The following is a 24,082-nucleotide window of genomic DNA, read 5'->3' as shown; positions in this document are numbered from 1 at the left end:
TAAATAATTTCATCAACACTTCATTTGAATAACTGTTTTCTGGCATTTTCTCACTGTTTTTGACTCACTATTCTTAAAAATGCGTAAATAAAAAATTACAACAACGCCGCCTGTCAAACTGTTCAAACAATTGCATAGTTTTCAACAATTATGGCGTCGCAGAGCCACCTTTGGCAAATATCTTTAAATAATTCAATTTAAAGACAAAACAGCTTTTATTTTCGAAACGTGATGGTTTAGGTATAGGGATGTACCACATCATTTTAAAGGAAATTTAATTGTCTTTCAGCATGGCTAGTAATATACAGAGGGTTTCATTTGAAAAAACACACTTTAGACACTTTTACTGTTTACCCGTAAGACCATTAATTTTGAGCCACCCTGTATAAGACAGAACATTCTTAATTACATGCGATAAATTGATGGACCTTTCACAAATTATATTCAAAATTTTGTCCCTTTGTGAATTCAAATCACGTTATAGCAGAGGTTTTATTAAAGGCCTCACTTTGAACAAAAAATAAGAAAATTAAATAATATTCCGAAAACTGCTAGAGATAAGTATAGGAAGTTAAATGCAGAAGTTATTAGTATGAAATGTAGAACCCAAAAATGAAAAAATATACAGGGTGTTCCATTTAAAATATCGGAGATGCTAGTATTTTCTGATAGAACCGGCAACGCTGCATGACTGAAAATATTTTACGTCGATAGGGCAAGTTCATTTATCTACTTATGCAAATTTTCATAAAAATCGTGATATCAGTCTTCCAGAAACGTCTAACCTACCATCGACCGTGAATCACCCGGTATATATTAGCTATCGCATAATAATAAGATTGCTTTATTATTATTTTTTTTAAGATAATAATAAGATTACTTTATTAAATTTTACATATATTAAGATTATTTAGCTACAAGATCGGTAGCTGTCGTAGAGCAAAAAAATTATTAAGTAAACCTAATTTCAGAAGGGTTGGAAGGGGGTCTACACTTTGCATAACCCACATTCTAGTCTAAATTTAACAATCATCATTTAATAGGCCATGAAAAAATTTAAAATTTTGATGTCTTGCGATGTTTTCGATACAACTAACCGTTCGCAAGAAAATCGTTCTTAAAAGAAGCTTGGTGCACCGTGATCGCTACGACTTCCTTCTATTTATCCTCTTTTCTGACGTTTCTTCTTTTTTGTTTTTTAATGTTTGTAATTGCTATCAACACTTTGGTTTAGTTAAAACTTTTCTCCCTATTTTTCGTGTCTCGAAAGCGTTAATTGCAAAAAAAATTAAAAGTGTAAACCCCCCTCCAACCCTTCTGAAATTAGGTTTACAAAATTTTTGAAGCAAGAAATGAATACAGCACCTAAAGAAACAAGGACTTGTAAATTTTCATGGAATTTCATCGGTAACTATGGTCGCAATTTGACATAATCGATCTGTTTCGCCCAATTTTCGATGACTCCAGCTCATAATTGGTGCATTTTAGGACACAAGTTTATAGGAAGAGACAGTGTTATTTTGACTTGAAAATTGTTCTCTTAAAACATTTGTAGTTAATTTTGAATCACCCTGTATTTTCATAGTCATCAACTTGTTCAGCCATGCGGTGTTTACGCAATTTCGGACGCTTTGGCGGTCAGAAAGGCAAGAAAACTCCATTGGTTTATACCTTACTACCAACAATTTCTCTTATATTAATCAGGCAATATACATCAATTTTCAATTCAATATTGTTATAAATTTCTCATCTTATAATTTTACTAATCAATAAACTTACACATCTTGGTGAAGATGCCTATTTAAATATATGTTTAAATTTAATATAAAGAATACAATGCTTAGACTTTAATAGACACGTCATAAAATATATATAATATACTTTATAATATGATCAATTAACTAAAAAACTTCTCGAAGTTTTTCTACTATCACATTTTTGTTTGGAACTCTCCAAGATTCTAGCTCTTACCGTACACGCCAAAAAATGTATTATGCAGGCGCATTAATTAAATTAGGAATAATCTAGGCCCTACCTAAAGTAGTGCTGGATTTGGGAACGACAACATAAACAACTATGGCTCATAGAATGGACGGCAATTACATACACACTACATCTTTTGGCAATTTTCCCGTCTAATTTTAAATTAACTTGAGCGATAATCTGAGTATTCCTACAATACCCCCTTCACTTCTTTAATTCAGGTAACTTCACAACATATGCATTAATTAGGCTACATTTTGATTAACAACTAGGACAATTTCTAATTAGCTAAACATAAAAATACCCCACTCAAAACCCAGCTATGTACAAATTTGGGTTTGATGAAATGGTACTTTTTTATAATCTCGTTGACTAACTGTGCTGCAGTATACAATTTTAACTTCTAAAACGTACACATAGAAACAAGAATCATATATTTAGGGGTGGTAATTGTTATGTACTAGAAAAATAAATAACTTTTAATCTGTTGATATATTGAATTTACTCTTTGCTGGGTTGCCTGCGTGCGGATTTGACCCGGCAAGTATGAAATTTCGGCCGAGATCCGTAACATTGATCCTCTTTCCATCAGCACTGGATAGAAGACTTTTAAGCACTGATACAGTAAGTACACATTTTCGCAAAGTAAAATTATATGGACAGATGCTGCCTGCTCTATCAAAAGTGGTTAATAAATCTGAAAGCTTGGTAATAACATCTTATATATTAGTAACAATAATATATTAAGTAGGTAAGTATAGCTACTCTTTATTCTATCTTAAAGCCTATAAATGTGACTTAGTTACATTGGCGTACACCAGTGGACAATAAACTGCATTGTCTACCTCTTTCTTCTATCGGAATAAAATCCGTGAAAATATCCAGTATTTTTCTGATTTTATAAGACTTTATCTACTCAGGAAGGTTGTTGGCAAGGAAATCCCTGCCATGTTGCCTCTTTAAAAATTGGATTGTTTTTTGCGCCTTGTAGATATGATTTTTATGCGGATATGAATATGGTGGTCCATGGAGTACCTACCTAAATACGTTTTGTCATGCTGCAAATAGTAAAAACTTGTACTTTATTTCATTGTCCCAGTCAAATTCACTTTGATACTTATGGTCGTATTTTAAATAAGCAACAATGCAGTAGATATGCGACTTCAAAAATATATCAACAACTTGGTGCAGAAACTACGGAATAACCTTCGGGTATTATATGTTCACCAGGCTTGGCTCAAATAAATCTCAGAAGTAAACTAGGATATAATCTAAATTATAAATTCATTGGTTAACCCAGGAAGTACCTGCTTAGCCAGTAAACTCAGGAAACCCGGTTGATGCAGGAAAAACTTAGGATAACTTCAGGACTGATAAAACGAACATTCTTAAAGAAATTTTTAATTCTTTGTGAGGTACTTAGGTGATTATTCTCAAAGATTTATCCTTCTTCATTATGAAACCTCAAATCAATACTTCAAATGATTTGCACCGATTCTCCTCAAATAGGCATTATTTCATCTTCGACACAAAGTGGTTCTACTACCTAGTTATGCGATGAAATGAGAACAGTCATGCATCTGGAGACACATTTTGGATAAGGGATAGTTCGAAAAATTGGAGATTTTGTAAAATCTGAGCGGCAAATATCTCAAAAATCGAGGTCCTTTCAGACATTTTTTTGCGTAAGATGCTGGGGAATGGAAGTTTTATTGGAGCAAAATTTTGTACAGGAGATAAAAAAGTTACGCTCTTTTACATATAGCACCAACGGCTCTAAATACAATGCGTAACAAAAATGTAAGCAGATTATTACTTTAAGCCCCCGATAGCTCAATTTTTTCTATTTAAATTATTTTTTGTTTGAACTTCCTCTTTGTTAACTTTATGCTCCGAACTTAGTTTCTCCTCTGTACAATCACTGACTTGACTCTGGAGCCTGCGGTATGCGACAAAAGCGAACATCTGTGCAACTCTCATGGAGTCATCATCATCAAAATCGTTCAAATGTGAAAAATACATCAGCAGACTCGTGAGGCAATAAAACGGCAATAGGTTGACTTTGGACTAAAATACTGTTGAAATTTAGTTTGTCGAGGGATCAACTGAAATTTGGATAAAGCTCTAGAGAATTACACCTGTAGAAGGTAATTATTTAGGGGTACAATGATATGTTTCAAGTAATTATTATAAATAACGATCAATCAGGAGTGTACTCCTTCCTCTGGGTGTGACGGTTTTGCGTTTTCTTTAAGCTCATGTCAAGTATCGTTTTCTATTCACAAAACTTCGCGAATACCCAGAACCCACTTTCGAAAGGTACCAGTAGTTAATGATATTGAACATACTCCAACTACACAAAATCTACAAATAAAACTATTCCGGGCATTTAGTAAAAACATGTACGATTATTTTATGAACTGAAACTGCTTTTATCGAAGAGTAGGAAGGACTCTGAATGACTCCAATTTTTCTGATTGTCCCAATTATTACACCCAATAACTTTAATTAATAAATTGAAGTAATACCATTTGAGATCGAGTTTGGTGTGAGCCATATAAACCCCCAAGGCTTACAATCTATAGAGCGCTGGATATCTTTGAACCCTGTCGAGTACACTGGAAGCAATAGATTTTTAAGCACTAATCTGAAAATGGAAAAATAATGTTCAGTTATATTTACCCAAAACCGTAAAGCTGTATTACTTTACACAAATACCCTGTTTAATATAAACCATATATCTCGTTATGCACATTTATTATAGTCTTTAAAATATACATTAGGCGCTTTAAACTTTGACACGTATAATAGTCCAGCAGTTTAAATTTATCGTTTAAATTGACCTAGCTAGCAATTACTACTATAAATCTACTAATTTAAATGGAATGGTCTTTTCGGTAGGTACTTATCTTATAAGTATACAACCTGGAATGCTTGGCGGAGATCACCCACATTTATGGAATTTTAATACATTACGTTTAACTACCCCCACGCAGTGAAGGGTATCTAAGAATGGCAAACTCAGTCATCTTTGATGGTCTAGATATAATTGCAGCTTTCAATGTATTACTATGGTTGACTTTTTCAAAGTATCAATTGACATGTTCTTTGTAAGAAATGAAGCACATTTCCCATCTTCGTCAAACTAGATTTTCTCAAGTCACACACTCCGAGAAAAGTATCAGCTGCTTTTGGTGAGCACCTGAAGGCTCAGTAATGAAAATAGATTTTAGGCAATGAGTCAACTAATTGACCATGGCGTCTTCTGGGAAGTTTTCCAGGTCCTGTTGAAACATACTGTTATTGTTGGCCTCTTCCGTCGGTTCACCATCAATGTTGCTATCGCTCTCAGCGTCTTGAAACCTGAAAATTGAAAAATATTATGAAGCAGACTTATAAAAGCTCTTTAAGGTTTTGCAATTCTCGTCAAGTATGCGATTCTTGCGATAAGCATCCCAGTAGCTTTGGCAGTCGGTCAAGCCAATTAACACATTGATGGGGTATACCGCTTATTTTATAGTCGTGCAGTAATAATTAATCGCTTTTATGGTCAATAAACGGTCTCTTTGGTGCTAAAACCGAATAAAACTAATCTCTTAATATTGTATCTTTTATCTATTTTTTTTTTAAACGTAGGTACTTAGTTATATGGCACTATTACTTAATCCCCTGTGCTATTTGCCTCGTATAAAGGGTGATCATTAATGTCCAGTATATTACATTTATTACAACGTTTGTCCGGTTGTCGGATATTGGTAATAAGCGGTAATTATTGTTTAATTGCCTAATATACGATCTTATTTATATTCTGTCTTGCAAAATAGTCACGTTCACATTTTCAGGACAAGGTAATAAAATAAATGGCCCTAAACACAATAAAAGTCAAGTGGAATTTTGAAATATGATAATTGCCGAGATTTCAGCGAAGTAAGTGTAGCTATCAAATTGCCGATTCATGGGGCGAAGTGGTTTGGACTGGTACAAAAAGTGGTTTTCGGCATAAATTGATGGGGATATTTTTTGGGCCAAAATAACGAAAAAGTTCGAATAAACATAGGTCCGGAATGGCTTCATTTCCGAAATACAGAGTGTTGAAGTTTAAGAATCAATTCCATTTGTTTTGCTTTTTTTAAATGTTTTTAAAGGCGGCGGGGTAGGGATGCAGCCAATCTCATGTGATGTCGAAGAAACGAAACTTTCTTTCGATAATCCATCAATTAAATTAAAAAAGAAAAATTGCATTTCAGGAAATGTCTTATAACAATTCGTTGGCAGTTTTGACCCAGTGAATTATCTAGACTCTCTCACATTATAGCTGAAGAATACTGTGAAAAACGACATAAACTTACAATTATAATGAAGAAAAACAGAAAAAAATTCATAGAAAATTCTTAATAATAACACAAACTCGAACCCTTAAAATATAAAATATTCAATTTTACTTACGTGTAATGTTTCTCCTCTCCCCTCATTTCACATATTACATTCGTGAGGGCCATTATATAATTTTTGGCTAATGTGAGAGTTTCTATTTTTGAGAGCTTTCTTTCCATTTTTATATGTGGAATTACTTCTCTAAGTTGCTGAAACAAAACATTCCCATATAGTATTATTCATTACTTGTACATTTAAAATTATAAATTTATATTCAGGCTTTAGCGCTACTGGATCTAAATATTGGCGTTTTTGGTTCAGTTCAGTTAATTCTCAGAGGAAGCAAGAGAATCGTTGATATTGTGATCATCCATGGAAATTATCGTCTTGGTTCCAAGTGACTGGGCTCGATTTTTAGGTAGGTATTGCGTAAAATCCCTAAAATTGTTTTTCAATTGAAATTCCGGTTAGTTCAGGTTATAATCGAATTCATTTGTTTCTTCGTTTCAATTGGAACTATGTTTGTTCAAGGTAAAACTCTCAACACTTTTATAATTTGGCGGTTAGACTTGTTACAATTTTCACAGAATTTTAGAAAATTAAATTCGCTGCTGTGTCGCAATAAATAGGCAAATTTACTAATGCACGACGCTCTGTGGAAGCATTAGATACAAGGAGATTTATAGCTAGAAAACAAACCGCTCGAGAAACTTCGGAATTGTGGTTTCTACGTAATTAACGGAAACAGTTTAAAGTCTTATTAACCTGAACTAGTAGTATCGAATATACTTTGCGGTTATAAATTGTCCCCCTCCTATTGACTTTTCAACAAATTATTATTTTTGAAAAATTAAAAAGTACCATTTAATAGGGCAAAAACACTCTCTTTAACGATTGTTAATTTTTTTAAATGTTGCTTATGTCATCAGTGGAGCAAAATGATCGATTTTTTAAAGTCGATCATTAAACATGAGTCGAGTGACAACTCGAAGTAAAACTCTTTCAAAACTACATTCATTGATGTAATGCTAGTCAAAATCTATCGATTACTTTTTGAGAAAAAGAGCGATATGTTTCGTAAAAAATTCAATACAAACAGTTAAACATTACGTAAACAGTGAAAAAATTTATTTGTTGATAGGAAATTGGTTTGTTTTCGATTTTGTGCTCATAAACAGTCTTTGGTTATTTATATATATTTATTTATTCTTTTATTTTTTTATCCAAAGACAGTTTGTGAACAAAAAATCGAACCAATCGAAAAAATCGACCAATTTCCTATTAACGAACAAGTTTTTTCATTGTTTACGGACTATTTAAGAGAGATTGTATTGCATTTTTTACGAAATTTATAGCTGTTTTTCACAAAAATTAATCGATAGAATTTGAATCGCATTACACCATTGAACGTAGTTTTGAAATATCTTTAATTTGAGGAGTCACTTGACACATGTTTCGATTTTTTAAAAATCGACCGTTTTGCCCTACCGGTGGCGTAAGCAACATTTAGAAAAATGAACAAACCTTAAAAAGATAGTATTTTTTGTCGTATTAAATGGTACTTTTCAATCTTTAAAAAATAATAATTTGTTAAAAAGTGAACAGGGGGAGGGGGTACAATTTAGAGCTGCACGGTATATTTATCACAAAGAATTTAATTAACTAAAAGCTTATGTTCATAATAGCTGGACCTATCTCGCTTGTCCCGCGCATCCGCCAAAGTAGTCTTTTAGGCTTTGGCGGTAGCCTTTTATTTCCTATAGTGTGTTATCAGCAAATCATCGCAAGAACGCAATAATTATTAATAATCCTTTATTTTGAGTTAGACGTCTCGTCTAATGTGCGAAGCTGCTTTTGCTATTCATTCTTGGGTTATTCATTGCCATATTTAGCCACAAGCCGAGCGTAAGTCTGAACATAGCTTGAATTGACTTTTACATCCAAAACTGTCAATTGAAGCTCCATTTAAATTTAAATTCAATTGAAGCCCCAATTAAATGTAAGTTAAAGTGGCAGTTTTCTCGTGAAATCTCGCCTACTAAACTCAGAGCAGACAACTCTTGATGTTCATTCAGTTTGGATCAGATAAATCTAAAAAACCTGGCAGAGTAATCATTTTTGTTATTGATTACACAATCGGGTACTTTTCCAGTTGATGAACAGGTCCTTCACGTAATAAGTATTTAAGATGCGGTTTCCGTTTTACAATTACCCCACATATGGAGCTTATGTGAATTGATATTTACCGAAAATCCGTTGTTCTCTCTTCCAGTCAAAAGTGGAATTTTCAAGATGCTCATAATGACGTCTAAAATCACTTTATTTCACTAGATCTTTAATCATTTTTAAAGAATTAGTAGAAGGGTAGGTTCCTGGTAAAAATTGGATGGGTATGAGACCGTATTATCTACATATTTTAATATCGCGGTTTAACGGTGTTAGTTGGATAATTAACAGTTTAAAATGAAAATTATTTTTAACGACCTTATAATAGTATATTTATTCTCTCCATCCATTCATGATGACTCCATATTTCACTACAGGGTATACGAAAATTATCTCTTTTTTACAAAAATTCCCTGTGGATTTTATCCGGATTAAACAAGTGTGTTCGCATATTTTCCTGAGTTTAAAGGGTAAAATATTCAAGGTTTTACCGTATGCAAATCAAAGTGACACGTACCAGTATCACTTTGTGGGTATTTGTCAATGTACGCAAATATTTCGTTGAATTCATAGAAGACAATAAAGTTAACACAGATATGCCGGCAGGAAAAATTGTATCTCACATGTGCTAAAGTGTCTTTCCAACATTTTATTGCTGTTCGAACTCCGCTTCGCGTGAACTGCGGTTAGCGTACGGTAAAGTACTTTTCGCACTCGTTAGATAAATAACCTATTACTATGCATTGTGTGAAATCAAGTGAAAATGCTTACCTCGAATGCATCATTTAGTGAATGCATTCTCATTCTTTCTCTCTCGTTGCTTTCCAGTCTTCGTAGATTTCTCTCTCTCGCGCTGATACAGGTTTTCCGCCGCCTGTATGGGGTTGTTGTGCTGGATGCGCTTCCACTGGATACACTTCCTGAAACATCAGAAAAATAGTAAATTATTTCTTTGTACAGGAGATTCGTGGGTAAAATGGCCCATCTTGGTGCCTGTTGATGAGATAGAAAGTCTCGAAAAAGAATGTCCCGAAGAAGTATTGAGAACAATGAAAAAAGGGGTCAAGAAATTTTGTTTTTGCTTCTTACTAAGGTGCTTTTTCGAAAGTGTTTTTTTTTTACTTTTTCTATATATTCTCAAATGTCATTGCATTAGCTGTGTATTATTTGTTTTAATTCGTTCGTTAAATTGACGAGCTCTCATCGTTATAGCAAACGTCCTATGAAGTCCTCTAGCTACTCGTTCCTCTGGGTAGATAGTGAGCATAAATCATGGATTTTTTAATAATTTTTATGAATGAAATCTAATAATTAACATAATTTGTTAATTATCTTTGGATTACCATTATTTCCCCCCAATGAGGGGAGGTTTGATCTGTCTGGTAGCAGCGATATACCTAAACTCAAATTTATGCATTTAAATATCTTTTCACTTCATAATTTCTTAATCCCAGTGATATGTTTTCTGAATTTACATTATAATTAATTAAAGCAAAATAAATTATAATGTTAATCTAGAATTAAATATTGTTTCTATTACACTCGAATTAAAGCTATAAAACTTGGAAAATGTTGTATGGAAGTTTCCATTAATAAATTAATTGTTTCAAAAAAACATTAAAAACTGCAGGTATTTTCTTTAAATTTAATTTCTTTGTAGCTCATCGCATCTAATCTGTATCTTATCTAAATGTCGGGAGAATCACAAGTACAGACAGTTGACGAAAAAATGTCCTTTCCAATTTTCCATAGAGTTAGATGATCAACTAAACAAGGAACGTCTGCTCGCACGTATAATTGCTGAATCTCCCAGTATTAACTTCACATCTAAATTCAATTATACAACTTTCCAGTGTTCCAATTCACACTTTAATTAACTCGGCAAAATTAATAGAACTACTAATTACATAATGATTACACGTAACATGTAATGTGCTATAGTCGCATTAAAGAAATTCATAGTAGCGGAATCATTAGAATACTTTTGTTTACCGAAACTGGGCTTTACAGGTTTTACAGCATTAATATTCATTATTAGGCCGTTTTCCCCATGGATTGAAATTCATGTGATGTAAATATGTTCCAGTTTATATTTGATTATTTAAATTAATTCCAATCTAATTTTAGAAATTCGTTTTAGCTGAGGATTTCAGGTGCATCAATATTTGTTTATAACCGGATGCGAATTAGTTACGTTTTAAATGGTTAATATGGTAATGGAGTGGTTTTTGATTTCAATTACATGGGAATTTACTAAAAGCTAAGATAAAGTTTTAGCGGGTTATGAGGTATAATTTAATAGAAAGTAAAATAGGCACGGCAATTTATCTCCTTTCTCGCATTAGATCAATCGTGAAGCATCGCAAATTTGTCAAAATAACACCACCTTTGTTTGCCTTAATGGATCACCCTGTCTATTTTTTATATGTATAAATGAAAAGATCTCATCGATTTAAATTATGAGACTTAAGCAAACATGTCACCAGGAAGCAGCTCTTGACAATTTGGTGACGTCAAAATCTGCATCATTCCCACTGCTACTTGTATGGGAAAAGGTTTTTAAATGATGATCATTAAAAAAATTCAAATAGATTTTGAATTTTTAGAGGCATGTCTTGGAAAAATTTATCTTTATCTATGGTCAATGTCAGAAGTTTCATTGCAATAGTAGTGGGTTTAATCAACGCCTTTCGTTTACGGCTCCACTCCTATTGCGAGGTTTTTAATGATCATCTGTATACAACGTCTCCACCTTTCTATTAGTTTACTTGTGATCGCTTTCGTTTGATCTTAATATCGAATCTGGGTGGGAGGAGGGATATTTTTTACGTACATATGTACATCTCGGATAATGTGGTCGGAAGTGATACTCATGATATTTTAACTCTGGATCGATTATCACTATAAATTTGACAAAAAGGAATAAGGAATGTTATAAAAAAAGCAACCCTCTACCATACTCTTTTCTTTCAGTCAATCACAAGCCTGCTCCGGATATGCGGGATTCGGGGACCCTCGAATAGCAAATGTTCGACATTCTGCAAATACCCACTAAAGTGAATGGATCGCTGTAGGCAAATATTCTCTGTTCGCGATATAATTTGCCTGTCGCGATTCCACCTGAAGCTGCCAAACATGCCGAATCAGTTCAAAAAAAAGTAAATAAGTAAATTAAACATATTATATAAATATTGGTTGAGTGCATTGAGACCTCGCCAATTTGAGCACTGGGCTGGAACTAAGGAATATTGCACATATACAGAATTTCCCAAAAAAGGTACTAAATCTCCTATTTTAAATACTTCCTGTTGCATAATTGGTTATTTTTGGATTGTGTGCCGTCAAACCAACCAAAACATAAAATTGTACTTAATTTGAACGAATAAACACTACTGAATGTTTAATTGGTCCCAATTATTCAAAAAGCAGTTTAGAAATTTCGGGCATAAATTTTCAATATTCGAAATTGTGAAAACGTGACTTGAATGTTTGTGGTAAATAAGCAAACAACTCTGATGTCCATGCAGAACTAATATTAGCATTTAGGATGTGCACTGTAACGTATTACATCCGATTTGCTAAAATCCTCAAAACGAGATCGGGATTGGGCACGGTTTGTTTTGCATAGAGTCGATAAATCTTGCAATAAAAATAATTAATTAAAAGATGTGTTAATTAGTAACTTCTTTGCGACCCAGTTCAAACAGCTTTAATCGAGTTTTAGGTAAGTAACACTCTTCAAATAGTGCGACCAAATAAGAGGTTTTAATTTAGATCCGCTCTAATCCACACCTGGGGAACCAAAGCTTTCTATTTGCATTAGTTGAGGCGGGAATTCCAATTTAAATATTGCTCGATAATCGAATTCTTCAAACTTCTTTCTCAATAAAAGCCCAGCGTTCCATGTAATTCTGCTTACTGATAGACAAGTGATTCAATTATGGCCCTTGTTTCTATCGTAATCCGATTTGCAATCCAATTTACTGGGCATTAGTCCTTATGACTTTTATTGGTAAGAAATTTTTGTTAGCTCCAGGGAGAGCTCATTGAAAATTCTACTACATATGAAATTGACAAAATAATTACCTCCGTGCTTTCGCCTCTTTTTCCCCGTCGTTTCGTCGCTACTCGATTCTGTGAGATCATCTGCTCTTCCATTTAAATTGTTGTGTTTAAGTTCCATTTCTACTTCCACTTCAACGTCTTCTTCTTCTTCGTCGTGCCAAGGTGCCGTCATTTCCAACGAGCGCATTATCTATCTGGCTATTTCTGAAACAATACACCAACGCTCAAAATTTAAATTACTAACTGATTGGGAGTGAATAAATCCAATGCACATTAATAAAATGTGTAAAATTAGTCCAAGTTCATGGACTTGACACGTAACTTATCCGCTAAGTCCACTAACGACACCGATAAATCTTTAAAAATATATGAAAATAAATCGAGACACAAAATATTTACAAATACTTGCAGAAGATTCAATCTTTCATTTTCTTGATATCGTATCTTTGAACAAACATTGTTTTAAGTAGGATGTTTGTAGCTTGTTCTAATCGGGTGTAATTAATTCGGAGTTTTTGTATTTAAATTTTTGCTACCATTTTGGGAAATTCGTTTAATCGTTTGCTTAGGAAAACCTTGAAATGGACACTGGAAGCCTGTATTTTAGGGTTGTCACAGCAGCAGTAATTAATCAGAATGAAAGGAGAAGGGAATGAAATATCAAGTAATAGGCAATAAAGCACTTAATGCAAACTAACGTAAATTTATATCACAGTTATTACGGCCACGGCCTTAATGTAGGTACTTACTTACTCCGAGCCCGAACTAACCATACATTCACTAACCTGATTTAACCCTAATTAATCGATTCGTATCAATCACACAAATACTTATGTTCATAATGAGTTTTACCTATTTTGAGACTACGAGAACTCAATGCATAGTCTGTTGTCATACATACAGGGTGTTCCAACTTTAATTAAACATTAGGTACAGTAAAATTTTTACATGTATGGTGCAAAGTTTTACAGCACACATGTTAAATATCTACATTTTTTTATGTTGTTAGGTGTCCCAAGTTTAATTAAATATTAGCGTGCAGTAAAATTTTTACATGTGTGGTGCAAAGTTTTATCGTACATAGGTTAAATACCCACAATCTTTTTATGCTTTGATTTGCGTACAATAGAACGTTGGTTTCAGTTCGCAAATGCGTGCGATTAATGCCACTTTATCGCACGTTCGTGGAAAGAGGCATTTTAAGTCTTTGCTCTTATAAACATAGATCATATTTATTTTCATTTCCGACTTAACGGAATTAACAATTAATCATTTCAAACCAAATTTTTTTGATATCTATAGTTTTTAGGATATCTATGATGGATCTATGATTGATGTTCACGGCCCAATATGCCACCGGAGCAAGGGTAATAAATCAGAAAAATCAGGTCCTTTTATATTTTCCTACTCTTGCGACACTTCATGAGAGCATTCTGCGTATCAAATTCCGAATTGATTCGAAACTAAAAAAAAGGAGTATTTTTTAAGGAATTTTGCCATATGGTTACTGAAAAGTGAAGAATGTTTCGGTAACACTTGTAATTCATTGTTAAGTAGCAATTACTCAGTAACATTAACTTATAAATCATTGCTACTCAGAAACATCACAGAATGAGTCGGGATCGTTAACAGCGGGTGCACTATTCATAACGAACACTTTAATATTATGCATAGTTAAAACCAGAATTATAAACGCTTTGACATGGTAAAGCTGTTCAAAAAATAAGGGGAAAGGAAAATCGTAATTAAACCGAATCACCGAAACATGTAAAATTTCAGGACAATATTCCCCTGTGATTTGTACTCTACAGCTAGCGAGATACAGTAAAGTTTTTAAATTTTAATTTTTATGCTGGAAATGGCGTGAAGCAGTAGGTGTGAAATAACAAAGAACGTGATGCATTTTTCAAATTCGACTGCCGTCTGGTGATGCTTATTAAAAGACTTTTAGCGTGCAAAGTTAATAAATTGGCCAGAGAATGGATAAATATTTCCTGTAAATTCATTCTGGATTGCCTGGAAATCAGGCGATACCCAGTTTTTACAACAAGCTCATTTTAAGAAATGATGCATTTTTATCATTAAAAATCCCTGGACGGTGATGCTGAACCTCATTTAGAAAAGCTTTATTGGGAAAAATTTAACAAGCTTGCTGAAGTATATCATTAACTGGTATTAACACATTTTAAATTTAACTTTGTTGTTTTTTCTGAAAAGTAATTTTCACCTCATTACTAAGTCAAAGCGTGTGTCTGGAGTAAAGCTCATAAATATTTTATTAATTTACAGAAAAAATTTGGTTTTAATTTATCGGCTGGAATAAATTTAAATTTTTCCCGCCTTCGTGTTGTAAAACCCGTTAAGAGAGACGTCTTCACTTAAACCCCCCTTTTTCGGCAAAGGAGTGAATGACTTTTCCACCGGCAAAAGCAAGATGATAATGCTTTCACCTCCCACAAGCAATTTTTTAATTATGTGTTATTTATAGGCACTTAAACTAATCAGAAAGAACCCTTTAAAGAGTTACTCATACAAGCATTGATCGAGAATTCCCATAAACTCAATATCCTTCTCGGATTCAATCGGGCCATAGACACACTTTCTATTGTGTTCAGTGTTTTAGCTGAGCCTCTACAGCAAATCTCAGAGGCTCAACAGAACTATCTCAAGGTTTAAAAAGTAAACACAATTAAAATGAAAATATCATTTAACGTTTTTCATTTCAGATTTCAATCCGATGTTAAACCGATTTCAGTTGAAATTCAATACGCCTTGAGGGAGCGCTTTCCACTTAAAATGCCAAATCCGGATACAGTTCGATCTCAATCGCGTGGAAACCTGCACTTAATTGAAAGGAAAAAAGTTTTTCTTTATTACGCAGGTACTTAAACCACCAAATAAAAACTGCAAATTATATGTTTAAAATTACGGTTGAGTTCGACCAGGATTGCAAATTGCAACCGGATACCGGATCTAAATTACATATACCTGCCTCTCTCATGTTTTCAATTGGATGGAAGGCAAGCTATTCATTAAGTCCGCCCGGAGGTCACTTTTCGCATTTAAACTTAAACTATTACTTTCCAAGTGAAAGATATATTCTGTAACAGTCATGCGACACAAGGAATTAATACATAATCGCTTTCACAAAAACTCTTTTACGTGCAGCAGAAATGGGGATTTCTTAACATTTCGCGAGCTCGTTTCTCTATATAAAAATTAATTAGATGCGTTTGTTGTAAACGGGGCAAACAAGATTGTTAACAATTATATTGCTATTGTAAAAAATGATGGATTTGGATTCCATTTACTTTCCCTGTTGATACGTTCGAATAATACTCCTTCGGTAAAATCTCTCAGGTCGCGGCAAGTTTCTCATTTCTGTACGGAAAGACAGGCAATACAAACATGGAATTTGAGAGGCTTTTTGATATAAAAGGTAAGGTTTCCGTTAAAAGTACTTCTGGGAAAATATAAATATTATTTCAGCGATTTCAAAGAGTCGCTTTGGTAAGATATTTGTATTTGTCCGGTAAAAGAATCGTCGTTTATAGGAACTCGATTGAGTTTTTTTCAATATTATGGTATTGATTGGTCCTGTCCATAAATTAATATAGCAGAGGGAGGTAATAAATTTCAGTCACCAGTGTCGTTTATTTAACTAAATTTGCATAAAAGAAATTGAAATTATGTTTGACTTTGATTTCTCTTTCAGAACAGTCAAAATTGTTATAGAAAAAAGGTGAGGAAAAGTTAGAGAAAGGTGAGAAAAATGTTAGAAAAACATTACAAAAATGTTAGAAATATGTTAGAAAGATGTTAGAAATAAATTATAATAATATTAGAAAAATGTTATAAAAATGTTCGAAACGATAGGACAGAACTGAATATGAAGAAAGTAAAAATTACAAACGGAAAATTTTCAAGCAAACCCCCTTTGCGGCCATTCTATCGATTATAATGAAAGATATCTCAGAAAAGAATTTAAGTAGTTCAATGTCTGTGGGAGTATTAGCCTCGGACTGTTTTTCTTTACCTCTTAAGAATCAATTGAAATTAAGAATTGGTTTAATAGGCGTACATACCAGAAAGTAGATAATTCCACATACAGACAGCTCCAATATAAGGAAACACAATGAGTGATGATGAACAGAGACGAACACTCTGGTTTCTGACTTCGAATCCGAGTTTTACCGAAACACAGGCTGTTAGATCTTCACATTTGGTTTTTCTGCATACCTTAGATTTTTCTTACACTTAACTTTAGACGCTAGAGAAGTAGATTTTACAAATCTTTATTGAGTTATATATGGTGGTATTTTATCAAGGGTCAGGCCCGCCCCTTTACCTCTAAAACCTTGAAAACTGTTCGCTTTACTCTATGAACGCGATGGGCCTGCAGACATTTCTTGATCTCTTGAATTTTTTCGTATGCGTTTTCTAATGTGTGAGAAAATACTAGGGAATATACGAGAGATTTTCTGTTGATTTGATTCGGTTCTCAGTAACAAAGCACTTTTGGTGTATAGTTTATGGATATAGCAAACTTCACTGTCGGGACGCTCCGTATAATAAAAGTATAGCAAATTCCACTTTCTAGACACCCCGCATATTAAAAATATCATTCAGTCATGTTTATCTTTAAATTCATTCAGGAAATGTTATAGATTTTAGAATACAGTGGCGTGGAAGACATATATGTTATGCTAACGTTCACATTTTACTAAACGCTGAATAAGATATTCGGCGTATCGATTTTATGCTTTATATTATTTTTTCCGATTATGAATCGGATCTCTAAAAGGGGCAGAACTGATTCGGTATTCTTTGCGACCAGACACCTTGTATCATTAATTTTGTCATTAAATCTCATTACCAAACCGTTTGTTTCAATGCTAAAAACTACCGAAAATTAAACCTACACTCAACATAACTTATATAAATCACGCCAATGAATTACCTAATATTTATTATCATTACTATTTATATTTATTTTACAATTACTAACATTAAATCATCCATCTCATGAAAATGTAATGGAAATTAAATTATTAATGTGCTATTGCATTAAGTTTGAATCAATATTACAAATGAAAGTTTCAATGAATTTAAAAGGTTTAAAAGCGATCAGCAGCGTGTTACCTTATCCATAGCACACACTCCACCATACTAACGTTATAAATATTGCAATATATGGACCGTGTAATTACGCATAAATATTGCTTTTTGACTTTTATTTTTGTTATCTAAAACTGCATAAGTACCTTTCGTTTTATGGGAAAACGTATTATTTGATCAAGTGTTGCTGTGTTCAGAAAGTTATATAGTGTGTCCCAAATTGATGATGGATGGATTATCTTAGAAACTGTAAGAGATACAGTGGTGGTTAGGGACAAGTTCTAGAGAATTTTTTAAGAAACTCTTAAAGAATTGATTTATCTTTTACCGTTTTACATGGAAATGCACTCTATGCAAAAAACTCCCTAATATTTTTTATTTAGGAAATCACTTATGATTTGGTTTAAGTATCATGCAAGGCATCAAAGTTTGGGTATTTTATTTCAAAAACAGAAACATGCAAAAGTATGCACCAATTACTAACATACCTCAATGACTCTTTAAATTACAGAGGACAAATAATTTCTAATATCAACAGAGAAAATTCCTAAAAGTAATCAAATTTCAGGGAAAGTGATTTGAACAGAGAACCACTTTGTTCAAGTTCCATAGCACAATTTATTTATTTAACTAAAATCAATTTTGAGCAATCTTGTTAATCGAGATGAATTGACAAGTGTGCTAGACTAATGGGCATTTGGTCCCTGAAAGGAATAGTTTTTATCTCAAATATATCTGTACTAATATATCGTTGCAAAAGAGACCAAATTCGTTAAGGGGTTTTAAATTGAGGGAGAACTCAAGCGATCAGAATCCGACAAGCACTGAAACGAAATGGACAGAAAAATTACGAAAATAACTCGATCGCGCAAATTGAAGAGGGATTAAGGGTCTGAAGCGCTCCGAAGTAGAAGAAGACTAAAATGCTGCTCGATAAAGCACTGAAAAAAGGAAAGTAAAAGACTTGCATCGGCGTCAAATGTGGAGACCAGACAAGCGCTAAGTTTAAGAGGAAAGAAAAAATGACAAGCACCGGAACTAAGAATAGATTGAATAGAACTAGAATTTAGAAACTAGAAATAGGCAAAGTTTAAAATTTAGTGCTCGAGTTTTCCCATTTTTTATTTTTAAGAAAACGGTTAAAGGTTAAGCGATTTTTAAAGCGGATATGAGTTTATTATTAAATTATCTAAATCTTTGACTCACTAATTTTCTCTGCATCTCTTCCAGTTTCCAAGATTACATGCTTACCGTTATGCCTACACTTATTGCCTCTTACGTAAGAGCGTGTATCACAATCGACTTCACGGGTATCATGAAACCGTTTGGTGATATTACGAATTAATATGTTACTGAAGTTAGCAGTAATTCAATTATAATTAAGGTTTCCCGGCAAAGCAACGATTCCCGCGCATTAATTACTATAATTAACTAATTTTGATGGAGCTTGGCATTGCAGCTAAAAGTTTAATTATTTTCTTACACAATTTTACGTTAATTTGATATTTCATACGTTCTCCTTTATCATATAAGCAAAATATTTTATTTTTCTTCATTTATGCGTGATCATCACAACGAAAGGAATAAATCGAAAAACTGGCGCTGAGTATAGACAGATATTCTATGGGCGGATAGTTTACTCTATTCATTGAGGATTGAAACTTTGATATTAGTTCCTGAAAAGTTTGCTCAATACTTCAGAATATTGATGTGGCGAATCACTTAGAATGTCTGGAAGCAAACATCTGAATATAAAAGGGGGAATGTAACCAGCGGGATCTCGATTATTTTAAGAGATTCTTATGAGTTGTGTTAAATTAAGATGTACAATTTGAAAGTTAATACAAATACGTTTTCAGATGAATTCAGAAAATATTCAAACTGAAATTGTGTCTCTTTTTAACTTTTTTTGTGGCCAAAAAAAAAGTTTTAGGCCGATTTAGAGCAGCGTTGTCACTTTTCTCCCATTACATCAAGTTTATTTTATTTTATTTTTTTATTGCATCCAGTAATTTTTTCGTTATCAGTGGAACAGTTTCCTGACGACCATTATCTCTTTATTTGGTATATGAACTAGTGAAAACAAAAACAGCCTTATTTAGAAAAATTGCAGTATTATGGGGCAAATAATCTTCGCGAATTTCCTCAAACGTCGATATGGCGAAGGATGCTGTTTCCGGATCGTCGAGAGGGATATAAAGAAAAATGGTATCAAGGGTTGATGGACCATTAGGGATATGAAAAAGTTAAGTAAAGGATTTCTTGGTCTTAAAGGCATATCACTTGATATAACTATGAGAAGCAATAAATTTTGTTACTGAATTTCATGAAAATTTAAATATGTATGTGCTCCACAGAGTTTGTTTTTAATCTAATTAGTTTCAAAAGCGGATATTCATTCATTAAGCTGCTTTTAATTGCCTTTAAACTAGTAAAAAACAATTTACAAAACTACATTTAATACATACAATCACACATTAACCTTACAGGGCGATTTTTTTTAGTAAAGTAAAGCCTCCAAATGAAACTAGTAGTGTGTTGATAAGATTTAACACATTTATTTGAAGTTATGGGGGGGAATATTGTCATCGAATGGATCTTTATACATTTTTTGATGAAATTTAAACTTGGTTATTTTTAGAAAAAAAAAGAACACGAACATATGTGTATTATTTTATTTTTTTGAATGGCAGGCCCTTTAGTGGGCACGTAATACGCAAGTGAGAATCTTTAACTCACGAGAATTGATTTTCAACCTCAGATACTTAAGATAGGATAATTCTATATTTTATTAGATCGTGTAGTATGAAATGAGTAGAATTGAATTGAAACTTTAGTCATTTTTTTTTCATATGAAATGTTTTTATTGTCAATCGAAATATGCACCACTATTATCAATACACTTCTGCCATTTAACGGGAAGTTCATTGATTCCCCTGCTGTAAAAGCCTGCAGGCCGGGAGTCGATAAACTCTTGGAAGGCAGCTTTGACAGCCTCGTCGGAGTTGAATGTTTTCCCTACCAAGAAATTATCCAAATGAAAGAAGTGGTAATCAGTGGGTGCTAAGTCGGGTGAATACGGTGGATGACGAAGAGTTTCCAATTCGAACTCCTGTAGCTTGGCCAAGGTGACTTGTGCGGTGTGTGGCCGAGCGTTGTCGTGCAACAATAGCGGTGCGCTTCGATTGACTAATCTTGGCTGCTTAACCGTCAGTTGCCTCATCATTTCGGTCAGTTGTCGGCAGTAGACATCAGCCGTAATCGATTCACCAGGTTTCATGAAGCTGTGATGGATGACACCTGCGTTGGACCACCAAACGGACACCATGAGCTTCTTTTGATGAAGATGTTTTTTCGCACAATGTTTTGGTGGTTCATCTTGATCCAACCACTGCGATGAACGTCTGGTATTGTCATATAGGATCCATTTCTCATCACAAGTAACAATCCGATTCAAAAATGGATCGTTATTATACCGGCACAACAAAGAAACACAAGCTTCGAGACGTCGTTCTTTCTGTATGTCGCTCAACTCATGCGGTACCCACTTGTCCAGCTTTTTCACCTTACCAATTTCAGCCAAATGAGTCAATATTGTTTTTTTGGTTACACTGAATATTAACGATAATTCGCTTGCACTTTGACGTGGATTCGCTTCCACCACGGCTTTCAGATAATCGTTATCCACTTGAGTTTCAGGTCGTCCACGTGGTTCATTTGTTAGGTCAAAATTGCCAGAACGAAATTTCATGAACCAACGAGATACTGTTTGCTGTGAAGTGACTTCAGTACCAAACACATCATTAATATTGCGAGCCGTCTGAGCTGTTGTGGTTCCACGGTGGAACTCATATTTCATTAACACACGAATTTCACTATTTTGCATGGCTGCACAAAAATTTTTATAAAAATGAAAGTTTTCAATAATTTTTAACACTTTAAACTCTGATCGAAAGAGGAAGAATGTGCCTTTTCCACATAAAAAAGTCAAGTCCAAATATAGATTTAGAGTGAAGTTATTCGCAGTTGAATGTGGCATTTCGAGAATCTACTCATTTCATACTACACGACCTAATATAAACCTAACTAAAGGCCGAAAAATCAATATCCCGGTAACTTTGCATAAAGATTAATTTCAATATAAATGATGAAATAAAGCCACATGATTGACCAGTTGCTTTGTTTCATGATGTTTATCTTCCAGATAAAATTGCCGATATTTTGATCTATTAGCCCTAAGAGGTTTGCAATACTTGGAAAAGCTGGTTTGATCAGTCGAAAGAGTTGAAATTTATGGAAATATCAGTCATTAAAGTGATGCTCGTAAATATGAGACTTGCGAGTATAATCACAACTTTGGCTTACTGATATACGAAACCATTGGTGGCTTTAAATGTTTAGTAAGGGTCACTAGACCAATGTAGAAGATTGGCCCTAAGGCTCAGTTTTTCAATGTCCTGGTAACTTTGCCCCATAAAAGCAATGATATTATAACGGAACATTGGTCAATTTATTCATTTTTATGGAATCTAGATCTTGCTGGCAAAGTGACCAGAAGTTCTTCACCTTATTCTCTTGAAGTGAAGTAGAACTTGAAACTGCCTTTTCATTACTTTCAAACTCCAGGTGGCTGGTTTTTCAAAATCCTGCTCAATTTTTTGTCAATTTGGAGATTCAGATCTTATGATCCGATTTATGATTTGGAGACTCAGATTCTCTCCAAATACTTCCTTGAACATGGAGAAATTAACTTGTTTGGTTGAAATCTGGCGAAAAGAACGTTCCCCAGAGAATGACATCAAAATGGTTTATCAATATAGAGGCCCTGCATGTACAACCTTAGTAAACATATGTCATTTTGATGTTAGTCTCCGGAAGCATTCTAGACCCTAAGACTATTGCGTCACGTCATTTTGACGTTATTCAACGGAAACGTTCTAGGATGTGTCATTTTGACGTTATTCGGCGAAAACGTTCCAGGATTTGTCATTTTGACATTATTCAGCGGAAAGGTTTAAGGATTTGTCATTTTGACGTTTTTTCCCGGAAAAGTTGTGTTCTATTAACTCAAGAAAGTATCTTTTAGGAAGTAGAATATTCGCCTTGAAGGATATTAACCAGATACAATCAGATTTGTGAAACCAATCCTGCTATTTCGAATTTTAACCAGTATGCGTTATATATACGATGAACATTCCATTGTCAGTTTCAAGAATATTACCCTTGACGCGTCAATTACGTTCTGTATCTGGAAGTTAAAGAATGCCAGGAATTCCTGCACGTTTAAACTCTTAGACATAAAATATTCTATACATTATTGCCACACTGCTGTTTTTATAAACAAGACAAAAGAAAATGATTTAGGTAATTAAGTACCTCAATTTCAAAGGAATGAAAAACTGTCCTGTCACTTTCGCCCGATCTGTTTTGATTTGGGGTAAATCGGAATAAGGGTTTATTGATTTTCGGATTGTTTTTTGTTGGGACTGAATGGCGTCGGCGGTTGACATTTATTTGAATAAGTTAATATTTACTACATTTTACATGCAAGGGTGACTTGACAGGGTAAATACTAAGTTGGACAAACAGTCAAGACGATTTGATATTTATATTGGGCCTATTAGATTTTATGGATCATGCCATTTCACAATATCCGGAGTTTTAGAAGTTGATGCTAAAAATAAACCTAAGACATTAAAAAAAATGTGCAAAAGTGCAGAATCATTAAAATTCATATAGGAAAGGAGGAAATTCGTAGGGATAATTAAAGGCAGACGTAGGTATAACTTACAAATAATTAATAATACCTTTGTAGTAATTTTCTCATACGGTCAAAACTCTGGTCCCAGGCAAACGATGGAAATACTCTCTAATATACTAACCTGAAACAATTAAAAACATGAATTAGTATACAATTTTATTACTTTCAAAAATTATTAATACAATTTTTAGATGTTTTTGGATGTAGTCCTACGCATATGATAAAGAAAATATTTTGATTTTCGTGACAGATTGTATTTACCACTCTACCAAGCAGAATGTATAATATTTCATTTATTTCTTTTATCTATCAAACGGTAAATAAATTACAAGAGCATATTAGTATTTATTATTTATTGATCCAAAAAATAAACTACTTCAAATTTATACGTCACTCATTGATTAGGCATCTCCTCTTATTTCGTATAGGTACTTCGAAGGGTTTTCGTCATCAACATAGTTTACATAGTCCTCATTTTTGCTATTATTTTTGCTTCAAAGATATCTCGAATCTTAATGAAACAATGAAAAATGTCAATTTCGATATGTTTGCATTTTGTTTTTTAAATAATAAAAATGCTAAGAAAATATTTTACTTTGGGGTTGTAAAAGTATA

The 24,082-nt window shown here is 33.5% G+C and overlaps 2 protein-coding genes across 5 annotated transcripts in view; both read right to left on the bottom strand.

Annotated features, from left to right (window-relative positions):
- Positions 1-1,664: 1,664 nt before the first annotated feature.
- Positions 1,665-24,082, bottom strand: part of dimm (dimmed) — a 42,608-nt gene continuing 20,190 nt past the window's right edge. For 3 of the 4 annotated variants that reach the window (XM_066400891.1, XM_066400814.1, XM_066400958.1), the window contains exons 2-5: positions 12,610-12,792; positions 9,295-9,443; positions 6,430-6,566; positions 1,665-5,346 (exon numbers count right to left, since the gene is read on the bottom strand). In XM_066400891.1, the coding sequence (XP_066256988.1) occupies positions 5,229-5,346; positions 6,430-6,566; positions 9,295-9,443; positions 12,610-12,775 (570 nt within the window). In that variant the 5' untranslated portion in view covers positions 12,776-12,792 and the 3' untranslated portion in view covers positions 1,665-5,228. Of the gene's footprint in view, positions 5,347-6,429; positions 6,567-9,294; positions 9,444-12,609; positions 12,793-17,730; positions 17,770-24,082 lie in introns of those variants that run through there. The other variant, XM_066401031.1, reaches the window with a different exon arrangement.
- Positions 20,544-21,778, bottom strand: LOC136409077 (histone-lysine N-methyltransferase SETMAR-like). Its single transcript, XM_066390374.1, has one exon. The coding sequence runs from the start codon at positions 21,743-21,745 to the stop codon at positions 20,576-20,578; it is 1,170 nt and encodes a 389-aa protein (XP_066246471.1). The 5' UTR covers positions 21,746-21,778; the 3' UTR covers positions 20,544-20,575.

This window comes from Euwallacea similis, chromosome 1 (genome assembly GCF_039881205.1).
Source record: "Euwallacea similis isolate ESF13 chromosome 1, ESF131.1, whole genome shotgun sequence".
Classification (NCBI taxonomy): Eukaryota; Metazoa; Arthropoda; class Insecta; order Coleoptera; family Curculionidae; genus Euwallacea; species Euwallacea similis.
The sequence above is the reverse complement of the archived record's forward strand: the minus strand, read 5'-3'. Positions and strand labels throughout refer to the sequence as shown.